At 44.7% G+C, this 25,582-nt stretch overlaps 1 protein-coding gene across 1 annotated transcript in view; it reads left to right on the top strand.

Annotated features, from left to right (window-relative positions):
* Positions 1-25,582, top strand: part of LOC310871236 (neurocan core protein-like) — a 99,333-nt gene that overhangs the window by 57,612 nt on the left and 16,139 nt on the right. Inside the window, exons 13-14 of the mRNA XM_083782726.1 lie at positions 13,047-13,163; positions 23,263-23,376. Of these exons, the coding sequence (XP_083638852.1) occupies positions 13,047-13,163; positions 23,263-23,376 (231 nt within the window). The remainder of the gene's footprint in view (positions 1-13,046; positions 13,164-23,262; positions 23,377-25,582) is intronic.

The raw sequence follows: 25,582 nt of genomic DNA, 5'->3' as shown, positions 1-25,582 counted from the left end.
TCTGCCACGCTCTGGTGACAGCACTTTGATCCCACTGCAGACAGACCGGCAGGCTGGATTTATGAAAGAAGCCACACAAGAAATCAGCGGTGCCAGTAGGCGATATATGCACAGTATGCTCCAAAAAATATAGTACACACTCTGTAACAAGAAATTTGGTAATTAACATTAGAAACAGTTGAAAAAATAGTAGCGCTATACCCACTTCTGTTATGGCGTTATGGTATCTGAAAAGGCCTAGACTACAGCACTGAAGAAACTACCCTCAGACAACAAAACTACCCAGTACATAAGAATCTATATACTGCATATTCTACACTGCACCATACTACACACGTCACTTACCAATGATGAATTACAGTACATTGAGGATTTTACTGTGTAAATTAAAATCATATCCATTTGAATGAGTAGAAACATATCCTTCATAGTGTCTCCTCTCCTGACTTTGCCGCTATAGCAGATTCCACTTGGAGGATCCAGTTTGGTCTCACAGCCAACATGTGCTTCTTTGTGTGTTCAGCCATCCGTCTGCACAGTATTCCCACATGGTGGACGCACCGCGCGCGTCCTCACGTCTGGTCTCCGTACAGTTAACACACAAGCTCTGTAGATTAGATTCACATCAAATCAAATCATATGAGATCACAGCTCCAGCGGCGCGGCGCTGCGCAGCGGCAGCCATGGCTCCCCGGGCTGGCTGGCTGGCTGGCTGGCTGGCTGGCGTCGCGGGCCAGCCCAGGTTTTACTGTGATTTATTTTTCTCTTCATGATAATGAGAGTCCGAATAGGATGCATCCTCTCAGAGGGTAGAGGGAGCCCCCCTCCGGCATCGCATCACGCTATCATCGCATTACTATGGTGATTTATTTCCTTTGCTCCGCTTGGCGAGCAGTTGTGGGGTGTTTGCAGAGGGGATGGGGATGGCTGATTTCCAGGCAGCGCATGGTGGTGGGTGGACAAAGTACATTCGTATACAGTATATACTCAAGTACTGTAAATACTCAAGTGCAAATCGCGAAGAAGTGCATGTCCCTTGTCCATGTCGATGCGTTGTATTGATATTAGAACCTTTCCCCTAAAAAATTTAATGGACACACAAGAATGGACCACAATGGAATCAAGTCCCGGGGCTTATGTTGATAAGTGGCGCTATAGCCCGCCTATAGCCAGCTTTCTGTGTCTGTGTGTACCACAGAATTGAGGATAAAAAGTGAGGACGCCAATTGTTCAAGATATTGTTGGGCTTTTTGCCTTTATTGATAGATGTATAGTAGGTAGACAGGAAACGAGGAGAGAGATGGGGGGGGAGGGGGGGGGAGACACACGGTAAAGTTCGTCAGGATCGGGACTCAGACTCGAACCGCGACCACGGGGCCAGTGAGGCACTCCAACGTTGAAGCACTGGGCCCTAGTGGTAAGAGGAAGGACTGCAGGCGGACGGTCGCGGACCCGTGGATTCATGACGAGGAAACCCCGTGCAGCTGGGCTTTAACATTGAGCGCTCGGTTGCTCTTCTGCATTTGGGCACCAAAATTTGGTGCCCAAATGCTGAATCGGCGAAAAAAGGCGGAAATAGACGGTCCTTCCGGGTGCTTCAAAACACCACTGAGCAACTTCCACTGACATGAATAGCGCGGGGGGGGGGGGGGGATCAGTCTCTATCCTTTTAATACTCTATGACCCGCGACACACTGTCATGCTGATTTCCAGCCAATTGGTGCCTGGACCGCTAAACTGGTCATTGCTAGAAATGTAGTGTATCAAAAGTACAACATTTCTATTTGAAATGCTTGCCAAAAAAATTTAATAACATAAATAAATAAATTTGACTTGACTTATGTACACTGTAGTACTCAAGTAAATGTACGTAGTTACTACAGTCCACCAGTGGTGTGTGTCCAGAGCAGAGGGGACGGCTGATTGAGATGTTGACTGAAGGCACTGAGCCGCAGAGTGAGAGAGTGGACCGCAGAGTGTAACAACAGGGAGCTAATGACTAGCACCTGGGAGGCTGATTTATAGAAGAGCTGATTTATAGATTGACCGCAGACGACCCTGTGGAGTCTTGCATATCGCCAGCTATATAGTATTACCATGACATCCTTTACACAACCAACACATTATCTTACATGCACACGCCACACATGCAAGCACGAACTCACGCACACACACACACACACACACACACACACACACACACACACACACACACACACACACACACACACACATACACACACACACACACACACACACACACACAAACTCAGAACACTCTTCCACAATAGTAGTACAATTTATATTATTTATAGCATACAATTTATTCTCCATTCTCTGTCAAAGTCAACATACAGTATACAGTAGGGAGGAGTGTAGAAACAGCCCCCAATATCTCTCTCTCTTTCTCTCTCTCTCTCTCTCTCTTTCTTTTTTATATATAGTTTTTTTTTATTGGGGACAGTCACAGGTCACACCATGGGTCACAGTCAAAGTATTGCACACTTGTGAATCCACTGTCCACTATGTTTGGGTCACTGAGCAGTCTAATCCAGGGAGGTACGAATACTGATATAATAAAGGGTCTATAAAGGGTCTCCATGCCTTAGCGAAGCCTTAGGAGGTTCCTCTGAGAGATTTTTTTTTTTTTTTCACATCATTGAGCCAGATTGAGTGAGAGGGGTGGTTTTGGCGACTTTCAAGATAGTAATATTCTTCTTCTAACTTCTGATTCGTGTACTGTAAGGGGTTTGATGGTGTGCCGAATATAGCTATCAATGGACAGGGTTGTAGCGCAATTTCCAGCACGTCTGACAGTGTGACAATCACAAGTGACCAGAATCACTGTAACTGGGACAAGACCAATACATATGTGTGAGATGTGCTTGTGTCTGGGCACAGCGGTCGCACTTCGAGTCTGCCTCAGGATACATTTCAGCCACCCTGGCTTTACTAAGATGTATGTACTACTTTCAGTTGAATGGCGTGCACATGAGGTGGTTGAGTTGACTCTGTATAGTGCGTCTTCCCACCACTCATCTGTCAATACAGTACTCAGTTCATTCTCTTTCCCATTTGTTTTTTAAACCTTGTGTATTGGTATCAGTAAGAGATGAGATAAATGTGTAAGAGTCTGAAACAAACCCATTTTCAGTTGGTAGCATTAGGAGCAGTTTTTCCCATTTCTGGTCATTAGGGCGATGTGGGAATGAGCTGAATACCTGTCTTATACAAACTGACGGATCTGGAGAAATCTAAAGAAGTTCTTACGGGAAATTAAATGTGGCACAGAGGAGGGAATACTATGGAACGCATTGTCCTTATACAAGTCCTTAAAGCTATCTAATCTATTGAATGCTGAGTCTATATAGTAGATGGCGTGAATAGATGATTCATTTTGATGGGAACGTATATAGAAGGTGAAAGAAATTTAAAGTGACGTCGAAATTGGATCCACATTTTTAAAGTTGACAATACTATGGGGTTAAGTGAGTATCGGGAAGGAGATAGAGGAAGAGAGGAAGTACACTAGAGCAGGTAGAGAGGATGGTTGACAAGATTGAAGCTCCAAAGAGCACCAGTCTATCTCAGGTGCGTGCAACCAGTCATTTATCTTATGAATATTAGCTCCCCAGTAATAATTAAAAATGTTTTGTAAGATGATTAAACTAATTCTCTGAATATCCCAGACACTTATGGAGACTCTCTCTCTCTCTCTCGCTCTAACATAACTGTGCATGAAAAGTAGTGATCGGCAAACACATCCTTTATCGGCCGATCTTAGTTGTTTTTAGATTAACCGGCATCGGTTCGATTAATCAATCAGAGCGATTAATTAATCGGTCCGATTAATCGGTCTGTCTTTACAGATAAACAAGCCCAAAGTAACCGCTTGAACATATCTACAAGCTCACGATATTAAATATGAAGGTATTTAAGTTAAATCTGACTTGCCTAAACCTGCAGTGCAGACACCCTGTTACATGTATTTCTCAGAATGGACAAAATTATTATATATCTTTTCAATACAGAATGAGATCATAATTTATCGATAATCGGTAATATCGGTTTTATCGGCCATAACAGCAATTAATTACTTGCGCAAGCAGAGCGCGCAAGTAATAATTTCGCCCGGTCTTCGTTCACCGTGACAGCCAACCCGCCATTTGATGTGTATGCAAAAAAAAACAGCAAATCCGTGCCTGGTTTGCTGGGACCAGATTACATAAATGACCATATGTCTTACGTCATCATTTAGAGCTAGTCATACGTATACTATATACATAATCAGTAAAATAAAATAGCAAATTGTGCCTGATCTGCTGGGACCAGAGTACGTGGTGTGTATATGTATGACTAGCTCTCAATGATGACGTAAGAAATATGGTCATTTGTGTAATCTGGTCCCAGCAAACCAGGCACAGATCTGCTGTTTTATTTGCATACGCATCAAATGGCGGGTTGGCTGTCACGGTTTTTGGCGCAAAGTAACCACAGTATACCGCTAATCAACTTACAACTACATACTCTATATAGTATATGTATATGTATACGTATGTCTTACGTCATCATTGAGAGCTAGTCATACATATACACACCACATACTCTGGTCCAGTCAGTAAAATAAAATAGCAAATTGTGCAGATCAGGCACAATTTGCTATTTTATTTTACTGATTATGTATATAGTATACGTATGACTAGCTCTTAAGAAATATGGTCATTTGTGTAATCTGGTCCCAGCAAACCAGGCACAAATCTGCTGTTTTATTTGCATACGCATCAAATGGCGGGTTGGCTGTCACGGTTTTTGGCGCAAAGTAACCACAGTATACCGCTAATCAACTTACAACTACATACTCTATATAGTATATGTATACGTATGTCTTACATCATCATTTAGAGTTAGTCATACGTATACTATATACATAATCAGTCAAATAAAATAGCAAATTGTGCCTGATCTGCTGGGACCAGAGTATGTGGTGTGTATATGTATGACTAGCTCTCAATGATGACGTAAGAAGTATGGTCATTTGTGTAATCTGGTCCCAGCAAACCAGGCACAAATCTGCTGTTTTATTTGCATACGCATCAAATGGCGGGTTGGCTGTCACGGTTTTTGGCGCAAAGTAACCACAGTATACCGCTAATCAACTTACAACTACATACTCTATATAGTATATGTATATGTATACGTATGTCTTACGTCATCATTTAGAGTTAGTCATACGTATACTATATACATAATCAGTAAAATAAAATAGCAAATTGTGCCTGATCTGCTGGGACCAGAGTACGTGGTGTGTATATGTATGACTAGCTCTCAATGATGACGTAAGAAATATGGTCATTTGTGTAATCTGGTCACAGCAAACCAGGCACAAATCTGCTGTTTTATTTGCATACGCATCAAATGGCGGGTTGGCTGTCACGGTTTTTGGCGCAAAGTAACCACAGTATACCGCTAATCAACTTACAACTACATACTCTATATAGTATATGTATACGTATGTCTTACGTCATCATTTAGAGTTAGCCATACGTATACTATATACATAATCAGTAAAATAAAATAGCAAATTGTGCCTGATTTGCTGGGACCAGAGTACATGGTGTGCATACGCGTATGACTAGCTCTCAATGATGACGTAAGAAATATGGTCATTTATGTAATCTGGTCCCAGCAAACCAGGCACAAATCTGCTGTTTTATTTGCATACGCATCAAGTGGCGGGTTGGCTGGCACGGTTTTTGGCGCAAAGTAACCACAGTATACCGCTAATCAACTTACAACTACATACTCTATATAGTATATGTATACATAGATTTAGTATTAATATCACTATAGTCCAAGATGAAATACATTCAAAACAATTGACAATTTACAATAAATAATAAAATATCAATGATTTATTTTTCTTTGAAAAACTAAAAAGAGATCTAGAATATTTCTAAATTGATAAAAGTGTATTTCTTATATAGATAGAAACTTGAACCATACTTAATAATACTAGGTGTTTACATGCATAAAGTAGATAGGTAGCAAATAGTTACATCTAATAATTAGACATTTCAAACGTTCCTTCACAGAGATACTGAGATTCCACAGTTTACAGCGGTCGAAAATACTTGCGCGCTCTGCTTGCGCACTAGTTGGCCATTTATGGCCTACTAGTGTGCAACAAGCAAGTATGCACTCGACAGAGTGCAGTTCTAGTTATATCTGATATCAATATTGGCCAAAATGTCTCATCCGCACATCCCTAATGTAATGTACAGAAATGATTTGTGGGCCTGGGCCGTGGCTCAGCGGTCCAGGCACCTTGGCTGGTAATCCAGTCTGGCAGTGTGCCGCGGGTTCGACTCCCGATCCCGACGGCCTTTACTACATGTCACCCCCCCATCTCTCTCCCCATTTCCTGTCAGCCCACTGTCTGTCCCTCCATAAAAAATATAAAATAAAGGCAGAACCCACAAAGAAAACGTAAAAAAATAAAATAAAAAAAGATTTGTGTCAGACCCAATGAGGAAGACTTAGCTTTTGTCCTAGCAAAAAGATAATGGGGATCCTGATAAACAATAAACACACACACAGCGACGGCATTGATGGAAGCGCGACTGGAGCAGCGGAAGTCGATCGAGCAGGTCACAGGAGATTGGATCTCGATAATTGATCTTCGCTAGAGACATCCTCTCTCTCTCTCCTCGACCACAGTCTCTCCTTCTAGCTATATATCTATAGATCTATATCTTCTCACTCTCTCTGTTTGTCTCTCTTTTCTCTTCCTCTCTCCATACAGCTTTCTTTTTATTTCTTCTCACTCTTTTGTCTTTGTCTCTGCGTATGTATGTATGTGCGTGTGTGTGTGTGTGTGTGTGTGTGTGTGTGTGTGTGTGTGTGTGTGTGTGTTGGTGTTTCAGTGTTTGCTCTGTTGACTGGGTCACAGAGTACCTCATCAGGCTGTCCAATCAATGAGAGAATGGAAGAGAAAGAGGCCCCATGCTGGCTCTGCAATCCTCCCGGGCCCTTGACGACGTTACTCATTCTATACAACACACACACATGCACGCATGTGTGCGCTCGCACACACACACACACACACACACGCACACACACACAGACACACACACACACACACACACACACACACACACACGCACAGTCTTACCTATTTGTTTCACGGTCTTGCTTCATTTAATCCATCGTGCCACCATTCTATTTCTTCTGTTCATTGCTACCCTCTTCCTCTGACATCCTCTTCTATCTCTCTTGATCTCTCGCCGCTGGCAGCAGCACAGGCATCGACCGCTTTGGGTTCACATTCACAGCTGCCGCGGGGCTGCGGCATAATATTCCCCCGCTGTCCCTGCCCCGGCTGCCCTTTACTGGAGAGAATTAAAACGTAGAGTCCCTGCCTCTGAAGCCCCGATCTATAATTGTACAAAGTACTGTCTCTTGCAGACAAAATGATGATGTACACAAGCTCATAAGGCAAGCGCATTGCGACTCGTGAGCTTGTACTGTATGGTCTGCTCAAGCAACACAGACTATAGTGACACAGAGTGACAGTGATACAGAGTAACATAGAGTCATACCAGAGCAGCATAGTGATAGAGAGTGAAAGAGGAGTCACACAGATTCATACTGAGCAGCATTGGGTGATACTGGTACAGAGTGACTCAGCAGTATAGAGTGGTAGAGAGTAACATAGTCATACAGGGCATAGAGAGTAACAGATTCACACGGAGCAGCACTGGTATACAGAGTGACTCAGCAGCATACAGTGACACAGCATGACAGAGCGACATTGTCACACTACGAAACATAACTTCAGCTTAGTTAAGCTCTGAGTCCGGCTACTGCCGTGTCGCTGTGTCATTAGACGCTGTGCACAGAGTAGACACTACTAGACAGGCACCATCCCCTCTGTCACCTCATTCTACACAGCCAGGCACCATCCCCTCTGTCCCCTCATACACAGCCAGGCACCATCCCCTCTGTCCCCTCATACACAGCCAGGCACCATCCCCTCTGTCCCCTCATACACAGCCAGGCACCATCCCCTCTGTCCCCTCATACACAGCCAGGCACCATCCCCTCTGTCCCCTCATACACAGCCAGGCACCATCCCCTCTGTCCCCTCATACACAGCCAGGCACCATCCCCTCTGTCCCCTCATACACAGCCAGGCACCATCCCCTCTGTCCCCTCATACACAGCCAGGCACCATCCCCTCTGTCATCGCCTTCTACATAGACAGGCACGTCAACTCCACAGCCTGTTACCGTCAACTCTGTTACCAATCACCTCATTCTTTAGCTTATTGATTTTCCTCTTCTCTTTCTCTTTAATGAACGGCCAGTCAGACCAGGTTTATCTTTTCACATGCACACTTGCATAGGTGTGCACTGCAGTGCACATGCACGCAGGCACGCACACAGGCATGCACGCACGCAAAAGTAACAAACAAATATACTCACACACAATATGCACATATTTTCACATATTCACATATTTGCGTATGCGCTCCTGCATATACACACAGTATGACTTGACCTTGAACGATAAGATTCAACGCCGGTGCGCTTTAACCAAAACCGAGTCACGGTTACAGCAGTAATAAACGTAACGCACCGGCGGCCTAAAGCACCTGACTTCAGCAGAATAATAAACCACCGGGTGGGCTCTCCAACTCTCTCTCCACTGTATAGCGCTTCACAAATTAATAGAGTGGAAATGAGCGATCCAGACAGGCAGTATACCTCACCAGAGATAGCGAGATAGAAACCCTTCAGTGTTATTACATTCCTCCCAATGTTCACATCTTGTTCCCCGGTATAGCGCTGCAATCAGGCACACAGAGAAGTGGTCATTTACCCTCATAGCGGGTCCATTTCTGCACCCTCCGAGTGCCATTACCGCTGGGTATTTTTGCCGTGTGATGATAATCAGGAGGATGCTTATAGCTGACATCTGCTGATGTGGGCAGAATCTGCCTTTGGGCCTGGTCGTAGCCACGCTATTGATTTTCTCTCGGTGTGTGGTTGAGTAAACATTCGCAAACAAACACACATGCACGCGCGTGATTAATGCGTGTGTGCTCTCTCGACCCTAAAGGGGTAGCCAATCTACAATCTCGTCGGCTGTGTTGATTGGCTATTTTCAGTGCACACACCACTCAGAATCGGCTTAATTGACACATCACATGTTTACGGGTGTAAAACATTGGGTCGAAATTAGTTTTTGTGCAAGCTCTATTTTTTTCCACAAAGAGAGAGAAAAGAGAAAAAGAGGAGGGGGGGACATGGGCGCAAGGAAAAAGAACAGGAAGAAAAATAAATAAGATACTAAGATATCCACATAAGTATATCCATCTGGTACAGCATGTGGAGGTTAGAGGTAAGCGGTAAATACTGATATACTTGATATTTAGACATTAAGATGTCTAAATATCGCTCTCTGTCGCCCGTGCACAACTAAGTATAAATCGGACGTTTCACGCACATCCCCACGAACAAAGACTCCCACAGCAGAGCCTTTGTGGTCGTGCAGGTCTTTCTCAAAGACCCTTAAAAAGGTGACATAAGGAGCGGCTCAGGGGGATCCCCTCCATTCATATGGAAATCTGCAGGTCTTTAGGAGGGAGACCACACACACGTGCGCTATATATACGAACCATACGAGTCCACGGCTGAATTAGCGGGGGCCGGGGGGGGGGGGGGGGGGGGGGGCGGACCTGGGCCCTCCACGGGGTGGTTCCCCCTCACTGACCACTTATAGCGCTGCTGCTGCTGCTGCTATAGCTATAGCGCAGCGAGCCCCGGAGCTTTGCTTTACCATACGGTAACCATGGTGACGGTGGGCTGCATGCGAGGCTGATGGCGAGGGTTGTCGGGCCGTTTTGGGCTTGTGATCGCCGCGTTCGAAGGAGACTGTGTGTGTGTGTGTGTGTGTGTGTGTGTGTGTGTGTGTGTGTGTGTGTGTGTGTGTGTGTGTGTGTGTGTGTGTGTGTGTGTGTGTGTGTGTGTGTGTGTGTGTGTGTGTGTGTGTGCGTGTGCGTGCATGCTTGCATTTGACGTGCATGCGTGCTATCCGCAGTGGTGGAAAAAGTACTCACATTTTGTAGCTACTTAAATAAAAGTATCAATACTGCAATATAGAAATACTATAGTATGTGTGCGTGCGTGCGTGCGTGCGTGCGAGAGAGAGAAATGGATACTCTGTGTAGTGCCTAAAGTCCTATACTTAATGTCACTACTGGTTGCCGACGGCCAGGTGGAAGCTCTTACGTGTGCCAGTACAAACTGATCTCCAAAACATGTCCGTTGAGTTTAACTTTGCTTTATTTTCCGCAGTCATTTTCCTATATAACATACAGATATAATCAGAAAGAAACACTAACAAACACAGGCGACCAGCCCTCCTGAACACAGTAGAAAACTGTTAGCCTCTGCCGTCTGCCACTGGCAACACCTGTGCCTGATCAGGATCCTGGTTAAGTACCTGGGCTGGCCCAGACACTGACCAAGCTGCAGTGACACTGTCAATCAGCAAAACATTAGGTCATAATGGCTCTTACACCAGCCCCTAATTGCTACTGGTGAAAAAACAACAGAGCAATTCTAAAAACATAAATACAAAGAGCCATGAAAAACAAAACCAATACATAAACTTTTACAGGCGATATTCATAATTGCACATTTCAAAACTCTAATATAATTGCAAACTCAAATTGTTTTAATCTGGACCTTCACACAAAATGCAGATTCTTATAGGTAGCCTAAGCCTACAGGTTTCGATGTTCAACAACTTGTTCAACAGCTGTTCAGAACAGCACAGATGGTAATAATGTCATTGTTGCCAGCCCCTGTATGGCCGCAAGATACAAGTTGATGATGTAATGCAAAAAGTTCAGATTTTGGCAGTTTGGCATCTCCACCAATCCCCATTCCTTCCTCTTGGGTTGTATTTGTGAGGAGTGCGCCCAATGCGGGCCTGTCCAAGTTCTGGCTTCATGCCCTATGCACAGGCAACCAAAAACAGGCCTCTCCCCTATGGAAAGGACAGCTTTGGGGTGCCCCTTTCCCCCAGTCATAGACATTGCTCCGCTCCATGCCCACTGCCCACATAACACAAACAGGATGATGTAGTGATTGTTGTGTAGGAGAGATAGGATTGTTCTGAATGTAAACTTTCTGTGGCGTGGATCCGTTTGTGTCGGCGTTGCGCCGCTGAACATACCGCACATTGATGTTTGGTCAGTGTGGAAGATCTGGGTCTGCCGGGCGCGGTCCAATCCGGCCCAGATGATCTGTTGTGCTGGCTGCTGCTGCTGAATTCCCCCGGTAAGCGCCCCTATGGCTCCGACCGGGTGGCAATCGCCAATCGATCACCTCCAATGACAGCAGGAGCAGCTTTCAGAAGATCCCCGGTAAGAACCCCTATAGTTCTGTGCGGGTAACGATCATCTGATCTTCAAACAGCAGAACACCCTTGCCTTGCAGAAGATCACATTCGCTGCACACAGCTGCTGTCGTGTCCATCTGTACACACTCCACGTCGTCCAGTGATTGTCCAAGAGCCCCCCTGGTTCGATTGATTTGCTTCCCAATAAAACAAATCAGCTTCCAATGAAACGAGGTAGTTTTCTACTTAATGCAGTGCCTAAAGTCCTATACTTAATGTCACTACTGGTTGCCGACGGCCAGGTGGAAGCTCTTAAGTGTGCCAGTACAAACTGATCTCCAAAACATGTCCGTTGAGTTTAACTTTGCTTTATTTTCCGCAGTCATTTTCCTATATAACATACAGATATAATCAGAAAGAAACACTAACAAACACAGGCGACCAGCCCTCCTGAACACAGTAGAAAACTGTTAGCCTCTGCCGTCTGCCACTGGCAACACCTGTGCCTGATCAGGATCCTGGTTAAAGGACAACTTTCGTTTTTTTCAACCAAGGTTCATGTTTTAGGTTGTTATTAGAGAAAGTAAAAGATGAGTGTTAATTTCTTTTCATTTGCTGCTTTCTTTCGTTTTAGGGATTTTAGCTCTTTTTGACAGGGGGGCGGGGGCATTCGAGCATGGGGCTAAATATGTATTTTTTTACTAAATCTTATGGTGATTTATCTTTGTATTATTTACTATAGTCCTAATAAACCCCAGGAAATTACATCTGGCCACAGAAGATCACAGGATCTACTGAATGTGAAGGTAGCCTACTGGGGGAAGGCTTATACTGTGTGTCATAGGCTCAATATGTCAGTTTGTCACATTCAGTAGATCCTGTGATCTTTTGTGGCCAGATCTAATTTCTTGGGGTTTATTAGGACTATAGTAAAAAAAAAAAAAAAAAATTGCCATAATATTTTGTAAAAAAATACATATTTAGCCCCATGCTCGAATGCCCCGCCCCCCTGTCAAAAACTGCTAAAATCCCAAAAACAAAAGAAAGCAGCAAATGAAAGAAAATTAACACTCACCTTTTAGTTTCTCTAATAACAACCTAAAACATGAACCTTGGTTGAAAAAAACTAAAGTTGTCCTTTAAGTACCTGGGCTGGCCCAGACACTGACCAAGCTGCAGTGACACTGTCAATCATCAAAACATTAGGTCATAATGACTCACACACGCTGTTTTGTTTATCTGGTGTAAAAAGGATGTTCCAAATTAACAACTGTTAGCTATTTATTTACTGTATCTTTGTGTATGTGTGCTCTTTTCTTTTCTGTCCACATAACTAAATTGACAGGGAAAAAAAGGGATCAGCTATTGGCTCATGTGGTCCCATCAATAAGTGATTCTCAAAGTGGGGTCTGGGGAAGGTCCTCAACAAAGTGAGGAACCAGTTTAAACACTTGGGGCCCATTTAATTTCTCTCTTTAGAAAGAGATTGACAAATTAATGTTGACAAATCTTCTCTCATAGCAGGTCCATGGCACGAAAATGTGATTTTAAATGGAGGTCTGTGGCCAAATAAATACATTTCCTTGACATGGAGACGTTTGAGAAGCACTTTAATGAACTCATTCTCCTCTTTTCAGTGGAAGCGGAGCCGTGCGTGACCAACCCCTGTCTGCATGGAGGGAAGTGCCTCCCACAGGGAACGGGCTACAGCTGCTACTGTCCACAGGGATACACTGGAGAGAACTGTGAGATTGGTAAGTGTTAAAGTCCCACTCACCTCTCCCCACAAAGCCTGTTTGTGTGTTTTGTTGTCTTTTTGAAGCTTATCCGCGAAGAGTGAAAAGGTTCTTTGCACTCTGCGTGTCTCAAAGCATTAACGGTGGTGTAGTGTGTTACGTGATATATTTTAGTTATAGGGATGTTTCACTGTTGTTGGGGATCATTTTAACATCTACTTTGGCTTTTGTGAGCACCCCAGAGGGCCCAGACAGATCTGAAGCATCTCTATGGCGCTTTAGTGAACAGCAAATACATTTATTGGTCGGGATATCAATTTTGCAATCAGGGGATAGAACTCATAGTGAAATTGGAAGTGATCTTTTTTATTTTATTTTTACAGACAAAAACTGTTTCGGGGAGTTCTCTCTTCTTGATTGGATAAAATTGGTATCCCAACCTGAAAATGTATTTTCTGTTTTACTAAAGAGCTGGAGAAACCTTTTCTTAAAGGCCCGCTGACACGCCCCTCGGGAGATAAGAACGGCTATCAAACAATGCTATCATGATTCTGACGTCAGAGTGTGACAAGCTTTCCCCATCGACTTCTATGCGGGCTCGCCGGGCTTGGTGGCCGTAGTATCATATTCATAGCAACTTATGCTACTATTTTGGTGTCACATTGGCTATAAATGTAATTGAAAAAAAATATTTTTTCGCTCGAAAATCTTTGTTACAATGACATTGAGTTGACGTGTTTTTTGTTTTAGGGTAACTGTAGCATAATCGCAATTTCGCACTCTAGTCCCATGTTCTCTCTTTCTTCCTCCACCTCCTGCTCGTCCTCTTCCTCGTATTCATCGCTGTTTTCTTTTCTGCCGGCGGGGGTGATGGAGGAGGTGGAAACTCCTCCACAAAAATCTCCAATATTTCTTATTGTGTGTGTGTGTGTGTGTGTGTGTGTGTGTTAGGGCATTCATCAAAAAATCGATTTATCGATTTATCGATAAACGAGTCACGAGTCGACTCGCAGCAGCGCGAGTCGAAAGTTGAGCTTTTTTTTTTTTTTTTTTCCTCCCCTTTTTTCATTGCATTCAGAACGCGCCCTTAATTAAAAACCAAATGCAGCTGTGTAGGCTATGTGGCTCTCTCTGTCAGAGAAGTAACAGATAGAAGCACGCAAACGTTACCCCCAAACGATATCCCCCTCACCTCCGTGCTGGAAATATAACGTCTGGGTTCCCGAGGCTACATGCATGCTGACGCAATGACTGTCTGTTTCTGGCTAAGCTTTACGCGCAGCGCACATGAACCTCTCCGTCTCCGGTCAGTGCGGGTTGTTGTTTATTTGCATGGCTCAGAAAATGAGTAACAAATGAGAACGTTATCGAGTTGTGGAGGAGGAGGAGGAGGAGGAGGAGAATAATAATGTCATATCTCTCATTGTGTTCTCGGTGCTGCTGCTGCGCTGTGTGCCAATACCACTACTTTACCTGGATAACATCATCTTTTCATTTTGACATGATTCACATGAAATAATAATCCTGTACCGGAACCGCGTGTAGCGTTTGGTTTCATTAATGCGATCGTCACAAAATAGCCTACAGCTGCTGCTGCTAAAGATACAAAGATTGGACATTTTTAAACGACGCAAAACTTAGAATTCCCCTCTTGCGTACCAGTGCCACGTGTCCCGCGGACCGGCACCGGTGTTTGGGAACCTCTGATATAGATGATACATGCACTGTGAAATCTCAAGTCGTTAATGCCCTAGTGTGTGTGTGTGTGTGTACACACATGCCCAGTTCAATGCGGGGACCAGAGAGGCTATACGTCCCCCGTGCGCAGCCTGCATGAACAGAATAGGCTCTGTGCCCCGGCGGTGAGAGGGGGCAGACGGGCTAGACTTTGATTTTGTCATGCGGAGCGACGCGGCAATAAATCATCATAGCGATATTGATTATTACAATGAACAAGCATAAACACACAGTTCACTTGAACAATGTTGTGGTACATAAGATATTTGAAGACGGCCCTGTTTCGTACAGTTGATCAAACTGTTTTCAGTCAGACCACGTGATGTGCTGTACCACCCATATTAATTTCGGGGCGTGTCAGCGGCCCTTTAAAACAACTGCCCTCTCCACACCATGAATGCAGAATTTACCATGGTGAAAGAAATGCAAATTCCCCATTTCCATACCTTATCCATACGCAGCATTCAGGAGAATTGCCTTTTTCCAAACTCTACTGAACTCGGAACGCATGGCATTTTGCATTGAGAGCATTTTATCCTCTGGGTAGAAATCCATCTTGTACGCCCTTCAGTAGCTAAAAAGTGCCGGTCATGCCCCGAAAATAATTGATCTACAAGCTCTCAACGTGCCACAGTGCGACGCGTTGTGAGCTTGTAGAACCGCTATTTTGCCAGTTTGGGCCAAAAATTTGCCTTTTAGAGAATTTCCGCCCATTGCCTCATTGCAGCATTCTCTGCACGTAGCACAGGCTGATGACCGGTGCAGGGCTCTCAACTCAGACATGGAGCGACATCAAACACCCAATGGAAAACACAGCCTTTAATAAATCAGTGGTTTCCAAACTTTTTCATGTCAAGGACCCCGCAACTTCTATCTCTGGGACCCCAATTTATATTGTAAAATCAATGTTAATTTAACTCTGAGAGTGTACAAATGGAACCAAATGGACCCGTTTGAAGCCTTTGTCAAAAAGGCATTAAAGTATGCAGGGACGAACCACTGCGGTTCCCCGTCACCCTGTGGTTTGTTGTTTTTGGCACAGCGGATGATCTCTGTGGATAATCATTGGATAGCGACATTCTGGAGGCTCAAAATGTATGCATAATTCATAAGATACGGAATATGAAATTGTGGAAAAGATAGAGCAAAGATTATTGTTAAGCTCCATTAGGCTTTTTTGGACGGAGTAGATTTTCTTCTGAAGATTTAAAAAGCCATGTGAAGTGAGTTGCGTGTGCATCTGCTCACACGATGGGAACTAACCATAATAACCATGCTGCTACTGACTAATAGACGTGTGCAGGCACTTGTTCCCACATACCAATTAACAGTCCGACCGGCAATAGTCCGACAACCAATATTCCGACTCACCATTAGTCCGGCGATCCAATATTCCGACCATAGAAATTCGTCTTTTTACCCCAATAGTCCGACAACAACAAGACATTAGCCCGACAAAAGTCGTCCGGAGGCCAGGTTATCAGGCTGAGGGCAGAGGCCAGGTTCTCAGAGGCTGAGGGCGGAGGCCAGGTTCTCAGAGGCTGAGGGCGGAGGCCAGGTTCTCAGAGGCTGAGGGCGGAGGCCACGTTATCAGAGTCTGAGGGCGGAGGCCAGGTTCTCAGAGGCTGAGGGCGGAGGCCAGGTTCTCAGAGGCTGAGGGCGGAGGCCAGGTTCTCAGAGGCTGAGGGCGGAGGCCAGGTTCTCAGAGGCTGAGGGCGGAGGCCAGGTTATCAGAGGCTGAGGGCGGAGGCCAGGTTCCCAGGGCATCGTTGTTGTAGCTCCTCCAAAGTCAATAAATTGCTCGTCTTCTGTCCACGCCTGGCTGGCCCTTTTCCAACTGACCTGATTTTGTCAACTGCAAAAGCAGCGGACTGCTCTGGCGTTACTGTACGCAAGGTCTTTTAAGGTCTTTTAAGGTATATAAATAAACCGATTCATCAAGATTCAAAGATTCAAATGTTGACAAAATGTTAACGCTGCCAGACTCTCTACTAGTACTAATGTCCATTTGCTTTTAGTCATAGTCTTTTGAATAAAATTCCATCTAGTTTCAGTCACATTTTAGTCCTCAGTAATGTTAATTTTAGTCTAGTTTTAGTTGACAAAAAATCAGATTTTTAAGAAATTTAACAGGTTAAAGTGAAATTGTTTTTAAATGATGCGCTCTTCTTTTTAGTATGTATTTGTTTCAATTCGAGGACAGTGGTATACTCATTCAGTGTAGTGTCAATCATTCTGGGACACTTCTCTAATCCGTAGGCTACAGGTCAGTGGGTGTTCCTTTAGCTTGCATTGTATTTTAAACACCACTATAGCAGCTAAAATAGCACAATCTTATATGCAATTCGGAATGACTTCTACTGACTTAAGTTCTATGTAGTTCTACTGGATCTCTTCTCCACTATAGTCTCTCCCTAACATACTAGTTTGTATTTATTTATTTAGGCATAGTTGCACAAGCAAACTGAACGCTGTCCTATTGTAATTAAGTATTCGATAGAAATAAAAACAGTAAAATAATGTGAGATTTAGCTACTACAGTACGTCTGCCAACTTCACATGCAAACTGCTAGCCTAGACACTTACTCTGCTCTGCCGAGACTCCGACTGCCGAGCAGATTTTTATATTGTGATCATTTCATTTGGGAATGGCTATGTGTGCTGTCATGCTCGTTTGAGCACGGGTAACATTTTGCTACCAATCAGATTGCTTTTTTTACACACCCGTTGTGTAATAAAGTGTAAAAACCTAATGAGTGTGCTAAAACAACACAATTATGTATAGTAGTGATGTACCATAGATAGACTATACCAAGGGTATACTATTTAGAATTCCACCTTTACTGCTTTACTGGTACATTTTCTATATGTTGTAGACAAAAAAATAAAATATACAAAACATAATATACAGAGAAAACACAAGTTGTGCTCACTCAGAGGCCAGAGGCTCAGGGGTAGAGTGGCCGGTAGAACAGCCGTATGGGAACATGAGCTAGGGCTCCTCCAGAGTTAGTGTCCAGGTGTCCTTGAGCAAGACTCTGAACCCCTAATTGCTCCCGATGTGCAGGTGCCAGGTTGATGCCTTGCATGCCATCGGTGTGTGTGTGTGTGTGTGTGTGTGTGTGTGTGTGTGTGTGTGTGTGTGTGTGTGTGTGTGTGTGTGTGTGTGTGTGTGTGTGTGTGTGTGTGTGTGTGTGTGTGTGTGTGTGTGTGTGTGTGTGTGTGTGTGTGTGTGTGTGTGTGTGTGTGTGTGTGTGAATGGGTGAATGTAATTCACAATCTATGTAAAGTGCTTTGGATAAAAGCGCTATATAAATGTAATATTTGATTTAGATAGCATGTTATTTAGACGGATAGTTAAATGTAGTAAATTGTTCCGACTGATACTAGATGCTTGTTTTACCTGTGACCCTAGTTTACTGAGGCACTACAGTACACTGTCTCTCTGCATTTGACATTTGCTTACTGTAAATTGCTAAATGACTGTTAACGGGTCTGTAACTCTGAGAGAGTTAAATGAACACAGGATTGTACAGTGTAGATAGATCGGGATCCCACCGTATCCAGAGATTAAATACAATTAAAAATGTAAAAGTGAGGCGGGGCACCTTTTACTGCATGTGGCCGCCACATGTCGTCACAAGTTCCACAACTTGTAAACGTCAGTATGCTTTGGAAAATGGTTGGCAGTGGATGTCGAGTACACCGTGAGGACTAATAGTGGGCTAAACATGCACCACCATCCACCAGTATGATCTTTGTATACGCTGAGATTTGAGGACAGACATGAGGGTATAGGACAAAGTCAGGCCAATGTGAATGACAACGCACGCACGCACGCACGCACGCACGCACGCACGCACGCACGCACACACACACACACACACACACACACACACACACACACACACACACACACACACACACACACACAGCTGCAAGCACAGACAGAGTGCACAGACACTGAGACAGTGATGGAATGTCTGTCCCTAGTCTGCAGTGTGTGCACTCCACACTCTGTCCTACTCTGTCTTGTGTCTCTAGCGTCTCTCTCTGTCTTTATTAGAGGTCATTCCAACTTATCTGTTTAGTTGACTATAAAGAAACAGGCCATTTTGGGGGGAATAAAATGTATATTTTTTGTTTTCAAAGATATTCAAAGCTATAGGGAGAATTATATAATCTTTCTTGTTGATTCGTTCCTAACAAAATTCTCCCCCCAAAAAACTGTGCTTCTTGACAATTTGAAAAAGTCATCGATAAGAAAATAATTGATGCAGCCCAAGTCTTTGTTACTTTTCCATCTTCTCTCTCTCTCTCTCTCTAATAATATCTCAAACTTATATAGCGCTTTTCTGAGTACCCAAAGACGCTTTATATGGGGGGGCTTTACAGAGGTAACAACAAAATAAAAACAACTTTATTAGAAAAAAAGGAAACACTCAAATCTAAAAAACGCTAGGGAAGGCAATATTGAAGAGGTGGGTCTTGAGGGCGGTTTTGAAAGTTTGGAGGGTGGGGGCATCTCTGCTGCCCCACAGGGTTGGGGCAGCAAAGGCAAAAGCTCTGTCACCCCACGTACGGAGTTTGGTCTTGGGGACGTCGAGGAGGTTTGCATCACCAGACCTGAGGGAGCCAGAGGGGTCATGAAGTTTAAGGAGGTCACAGAATTATGGGGGGGAGCCAGGTTGTTTAGTGCTTTGTAGGTGGTCAGGAGTGTTTTGAAGTGGATTCTTTGTTTAACCGGTAGCCAGTGAAGGTCACAGAGGACTGGTGTAATATGGTCTCTGGAACGGGTACTGGTGAGCAGACGGGCAGCGGAGTTCTGGACATGTTGCAGTTTATTGAGGACTTTGGAGGTGGTGCCGGGCGTAGAGGATACTGTTGCAGTAATCAAGGCGGGATGTGATGAAAGGCGTGGATGAGTGTTTCAGCTGCGGAAAATGACAAGAGAGGGTCGGAGACGGGCAATGTTCTTCAGGTGGAAGAAAGGCGGTTTTGGTGACTTGGTTAACATGGGGGGAGGAATGAAAGGGTGGGGTCAAAAATGATGCCATGGTTGCGGATGCGGGTGGAGGGTGTGACAGTGGATTCGTCAATGTTTAATGAAAAACCTCAGGTGGAATTGGTGCAGGGAGTTGGGACCGATGATGATGATGATTTCCGGTTTATTGCAATTTAGTTTGAGAAAGTTCTTTGGCGTCCATGTTTTTATGTCTGTGAGGCAGGCAGTGAGAGTGGAGTGGGTGGCTGGGGACTGGTGATGGCTTTGGTGGAGAGGTACAGCCGTGTATCGGCGTAGGAGTGGAACTGAAGTCCATGGTGGCGGAGGATCTGACCTATAGAGGGAGGATGTATATGATGAAGAGGAGGGGACCAAGTACTGAACCCTGGGGGACACCGTATTAAAACAGAGTCCAACAAGCGCCAGCGTCACATCTCTCTCTCTCTCTCTCTGTCACTCTGTACAGTATGTCTCTGTCGCACCGGTTCTCTGTCAAAAGGTCAGAGGCATCTCTATAGCTTCCATGCAGTGAGCATATTTCTGGGCTTTGCCAAATTTAGGCCACGTCTCCCCGACGTGACTCTCGAGGGAGGAGGGCACGTCGAAGCAGAGGCGGGCGGCGTCGCGCTTGGCACTTCATCCTGCCACGCTGACACACGGCAGCCAGGCACAGCAAGGGAGGGATATATGTGGGAGGTTCATCAAAGACGACAAGGAAGGTGAGAGGGGAGCCGATGAACGCCACCGAAACGGCAGCGCTGTGAGAGACAGACACGACCCGAGACACGCTGATGAAGACGGGACGCGCTGACTGACAGCAGCTGATGCGCAGTTTTATGGATTTGTTGAGAAATGTGCACAGCCGTCTCTGGAGGAGCAGCTTCTCTCTTCTCGCCCTGCATAATGGATGAGGTGGATGAGAGGATCTCCTTTCTTTGGGCTGTGTGGATGTGGTGGTGGTGGTGTGGGTGCAGGCCAGGGTGGAAAGGTGAAGTGAAGGGCAGTGAGATGAGGTCATGCTATAGTATATATAGGCTGAGGTGAGAGGTCAGTTGATAAGATCTCTTATGGGTTTCCAAACTTCCTAAACGCTTCGCCTCTGTTGGTAAACAATGGTAAAATAAAAAATGGTAAACAAAAAAATGTAATAGTTCCCATCTACAAGCTCTCAAATCGTAAAACATTACATTTTGTGAGCATTTTAATGCGTTGTAAAACTACATGTTTTATATATCGACTATATTTTTGAAGGGCACTAGCCCCTCCAACGTCTGGCTTACGTCATATGGCAGCCAAGTTTTTTTTTTTTTTCACTTTTCTACCCCTGAGCCTCTGGCCTCTGAGTGAGCACAACTTGTGTTTTCTCTGTATATTATGTTTTGTATATTTTTATTTTTTGGCTACAACATATAGAAAATGTACCAGTAACCCCAGTAAAGCTGGAATTCTAAATAGTATTATCCTTGGCCTCCAGCCCCCGCTTTTGAAAGCCTGTGAGATACAGAGATCAGTATATGGCATGTTTCAAGTTCCATGATGTTGACGTACTGTTACTGTACCCTAGATGGGGATTATATCATCCGTAATCTATAATCACACACCCTGCTATCATGACATGAAGTGAATCTCATCATCCCATCATTGCACAAAGTATAGGCCAGTCAGTCTATTGACCGGAGCGAGTAATACGCCATTTTCAGGTGCATTATCCGCCACTTAAAATGTTTGAAGCCGCCGCTCTCAGCCTCTCAGCACAGAGGCAATGGTCCCCTAATCATGTCACCTTCCTGCCTTGAACAGAATGTGAGTGTCCCACCACGTACAGTAATTGCTCTGCTTTTCTCAACGTTTTCAATATCAAAGGACTTTACTTGCACTCTGAGAACGGGTCCATTTGGTTCCATTCGTACACTACACTCTCAGAGTTACAGGCCCGTCCGTAAGGGTGCATTTGGTCCAGCTAACTATCAATATAGCTGTGGACCCACGCCGTGGAACCAGCTTAAGGACCCCTGGGGTTCCCTGGACCCTGAGAACCACCACTGTGTCAGGGGATAAGTGTCTTCCTCAAGGACACTTTGACACGAGGCTCTGAGGAGCCGGGGATCGAACCAGGAACCTTTCGGTTCACAGACAGCTGCTCCACTCCCTGAGCCTGAGCCTCCACTGCCGACTAGACTTAGACTACCCCACTAATTTGAACAAAGACACTGTCAATCACAGAACCTGTGTCGTCGTCGTCGCCCCCCCCCCCCCCCCCCCTCCCGGGATGAAATAACTGAGCTCTGTGGTGCAAAGAGTTGTCATTGACTTGGATAAGGGGGCCTATCGGCCATGTTAATTATGTGTGCCGAGTGCTTTTTAAGCTCTTTGCTGTCACTCAGCGTTAAGCCTCATTTATAATCCGCCGGGTTGGCGGGAGTCGCGCGCCGAAAATTGAAGATCTACAAGCTCACAATGTGCAGCAATGCGAGGCATTGTGAGCTTTTAGATCAGGTATTTCCGCATGCGACTCCTATGCCAGTCTTTAAGTAACCCTTAAGGCAGAGTGTTCTTTGAGCTTCTTAAAGCGTTCATCCATATGCTGTTTCTGTGACTTTTAATGTGTTGTATCGGAGGTATTGTAAAATAAAAATAATGTTAACAGATTAAATGGAGAACAAATCCACTCTGCTGACAGACTTTAATGGTTAAAATGGAAATAGCTTGCGCACAAACCAGACCAGGATGAATGGAAATGCCTGTGAACAAAAGCCAAAACATATACCATTCTTCAACTGGCCAAGCTACTTCATCATTTTATGTGTCATTAAAAAGAGTGTCATGGAGTTGAAGCCTAATTTTAACTCCCGTCACGTGGCCAAGGTACGACGTGTCGGAAGCGGGTTGAAAAACCACTTATGTTCATCGAGCAACGTGGTCATGCGGCAACGCATACATTAGCCCTGAGAGCAAAAGAATTACAACAAAGAAAAAAGCAAAAACAAAGAAAGAGAGAAGGAGAGGAAGAGAGAAATAGATGGCTGTCTATAGCAGACGTTAAACTCCATGGAGGCATAATGAAGATCCTCTAACGCCGTCCTGTTTTCTAATAGAACGATCATAAGTCAGGAGAAATGCTAAAACACTATTACACTTCCACGAGGTGGAACAGGATGTGCCTGTCTCGCAGTGGGCCCCACGGCGATGCATTTTACAGTTTTAATTTATGACCAGGGCTGACAATCTATTCATTTTAATAGATGCTTTGTCTTGGACTTGCGGTTAAAGCCCTTCCTGCTAACTGCAGTAGTTATTGAGCAGTCCTTATATGTCCTTATGTTTTTAATGTCATAATGAGCTGTGCTTTTCTCCTGCTCCCCCCCCCCCCCTCAGATGTCGATGACTGCCAGTCTGATCCATGTGATAATGGAGGCACCTGCATTGACAAGGTTGACTCATTCATCTGCCTCTGTCTACCCAGCTATGGAGGAGACACCTGTGAGAAAGGTGAGAGAGAGAAATAGATGGGGTTGGCTGTTTCTACACTCCTCCCTATGTTGACTTTTTGTGAAAGTGTGTGTGTGTGTGTGTGTGTGTGTGTGTGTGTGTGTGTGTGTGTGTGTGTGTGTGTGTGTGTGTGTGTGTGTGTGTGTGTGTGTGTGTGTGTGTGTGTGTGTGTGTGTGTGTGTGTGTGTGTGTGTGTGTGTGTGTGTGTGTGTGTGTGTGTGCGCGTGTGCGAGTGGAATGAAATCATTCAGGTATCCATATTGGCTCTATAGTGTACGAGGCGTCAAAAAACAGCTTCCGTAGGATTTTTGTGCTAAAATAGATTTTTTTTTGACTTTTGGTAGGGGTGTTTCCTCACCTGGGACCTCCCGGACTGACCCCTGGGCCTATCCCAGTTCTCATTACATTCCTTGCTCTGCTCCTGCTCCAGAATATTGTCAAATTAGATCATAAATGAAGCATCAAATATTTGTAGCTGGGCTCTGATATATAAAAAAATAGTAGTAGCCAATACCAGGGGTCTTCCACAGGGGGCCCATGACCCCTAGGGGGTCCTCAGAGTTACTATACAGGGGCCCACCAAATCATTGTGGGATAGGAACTCCGAACTTTTTTCTTTTTTTTTACATTAAACCACTTGAACCATAGCATCCTTTTTCTAAGGAGAACTTTAGCCAACAATAGCTGATCTACAAGGTTGTAGTTTGAGCTTGTAGATCAGCTATTTTCAAAGTAAGGTGCCTCAGACCCAAGTGTAGCAAATATTGCTGCTAAATAAAGATCAGCCAAGATCAGCCAGGCTGCTGCTGTCTTTCTCTTTTCTCTTTGTCTTTCTGTTGTCGCCGTCGGTCAGGTGACTGGGAGGGCTACTTGTCATCCTTAGAGGAACTCATCAAGTATTTCTTTGCTCGTGATCTCCTTAAATATGCTCGACTGATGCCAGTCTATCTTGCCCAAATGAACGCTCTTGAACAGGATGACCCAGAAACATGGAACGCACTGAAGTCAGGTGAATTTGTGGTGGCAAAGTCAGAGATACCGTTCACTCATCTCTTCACAGATCAAGCCCTTGAGCAGGAAATCAAGAAGCTAAAGGGACATGGTGGGATGGTTGGACTCAGTAGAGATGAAGCAGCTCTGGACCGACTAGTCACTACCACATCTCATCTTTCTGGTCTAGTGAATCAGTACCTCACCAGCTTCCCAAAAGCTTCCAGGTCTTCAAGGAAAGAACATTATCAACTCTCAGGAGAGATTGCATTGAGGTCAAGAGAAAATGCTCTCAAGCAATGTAAATTGATTGAGTTGCACTGTGGAGGCAATCTGTTCAAAGAGAACACACCATTGAAGAGTCTGGTTTCATCAGCGCTTGTGTCAGATGGTGCAAAAAATGACATTCTTCCTGGGCCTACACAATTTTCCTGGGCCTACACAATTTATCTGGTGCTGACTGGGTAGGAAAATGTGTTGGAATCTCCAAGAAGACATGGGTCAATGCCTACTTGAGGCTTGATGATGATGATCCTGCCATTAACTGCTTCATGGACCTCGGAATGGGTTCCATTCCTCCTGAGCTTGTTAACGGCAAGCTTTCCTCACCATTGGAGCATTTTGCATGCCGTGTTTACAGTCCAAAAGGTCCAACAACCTTGCCATTACTAGATGGGAACTATTTCGGTCAAAGAACTTGGAGGGTGAGATGCTACCTCCAACTCGTGCTGCACTGCTACCACATATCCTCTGTGCCAACTATGTCACAATGCGGGATAAGTCATTCATACCTGACAAATTGCCCTGAGCTTCCACCAATCGAACAAAATGGATGGAATTCAGATAATGGAGGGTATGTTCCAGTCAGGTGTCTTGCCCTCCCTGCTCCAAAGGCAGTACTTGAGCTCATCACATGCAAAGCAGGTTGCAAGGGACGGTGCATCTGCTCGAACAATAACCTGCCTTGCACTCCTCTCTGCAAATGCTATGGTGGAGACTGTGTCAACACTATCAGGGAGGACATTCAAGATGATGATGACGAAGATGAATAGATCCTGCAAATAATGTATTGTAGGCATAATTGACCATGGGCTCTTTAAGAGGATAGGGGTGTGTGTGTGTGTGTGTGTTGTGTTGTTAGTGTGAGTGCAGTGTGTGAAATAAATGGACACGTTCTGCATGCCCAAAGTGAGAAGTTGCAATACCTTTATTCCCT

This window comes from Protomyctophum parallelum, assembly GCF_964188405.1.
Source record: "Protomyctophum parallelum genome assembly, chromosome: 14".
NCBI lineage: Eukaryota > Metazoa > Chordata > Actinopteri > Myctophiformes > Myctophidae > Protomyctophum > Protomyctophum parallelum.
Note: the sequence above shows the minus strand (reverse complement) of the source record. Positions and strands in the feature narration are given on the sequence as shown.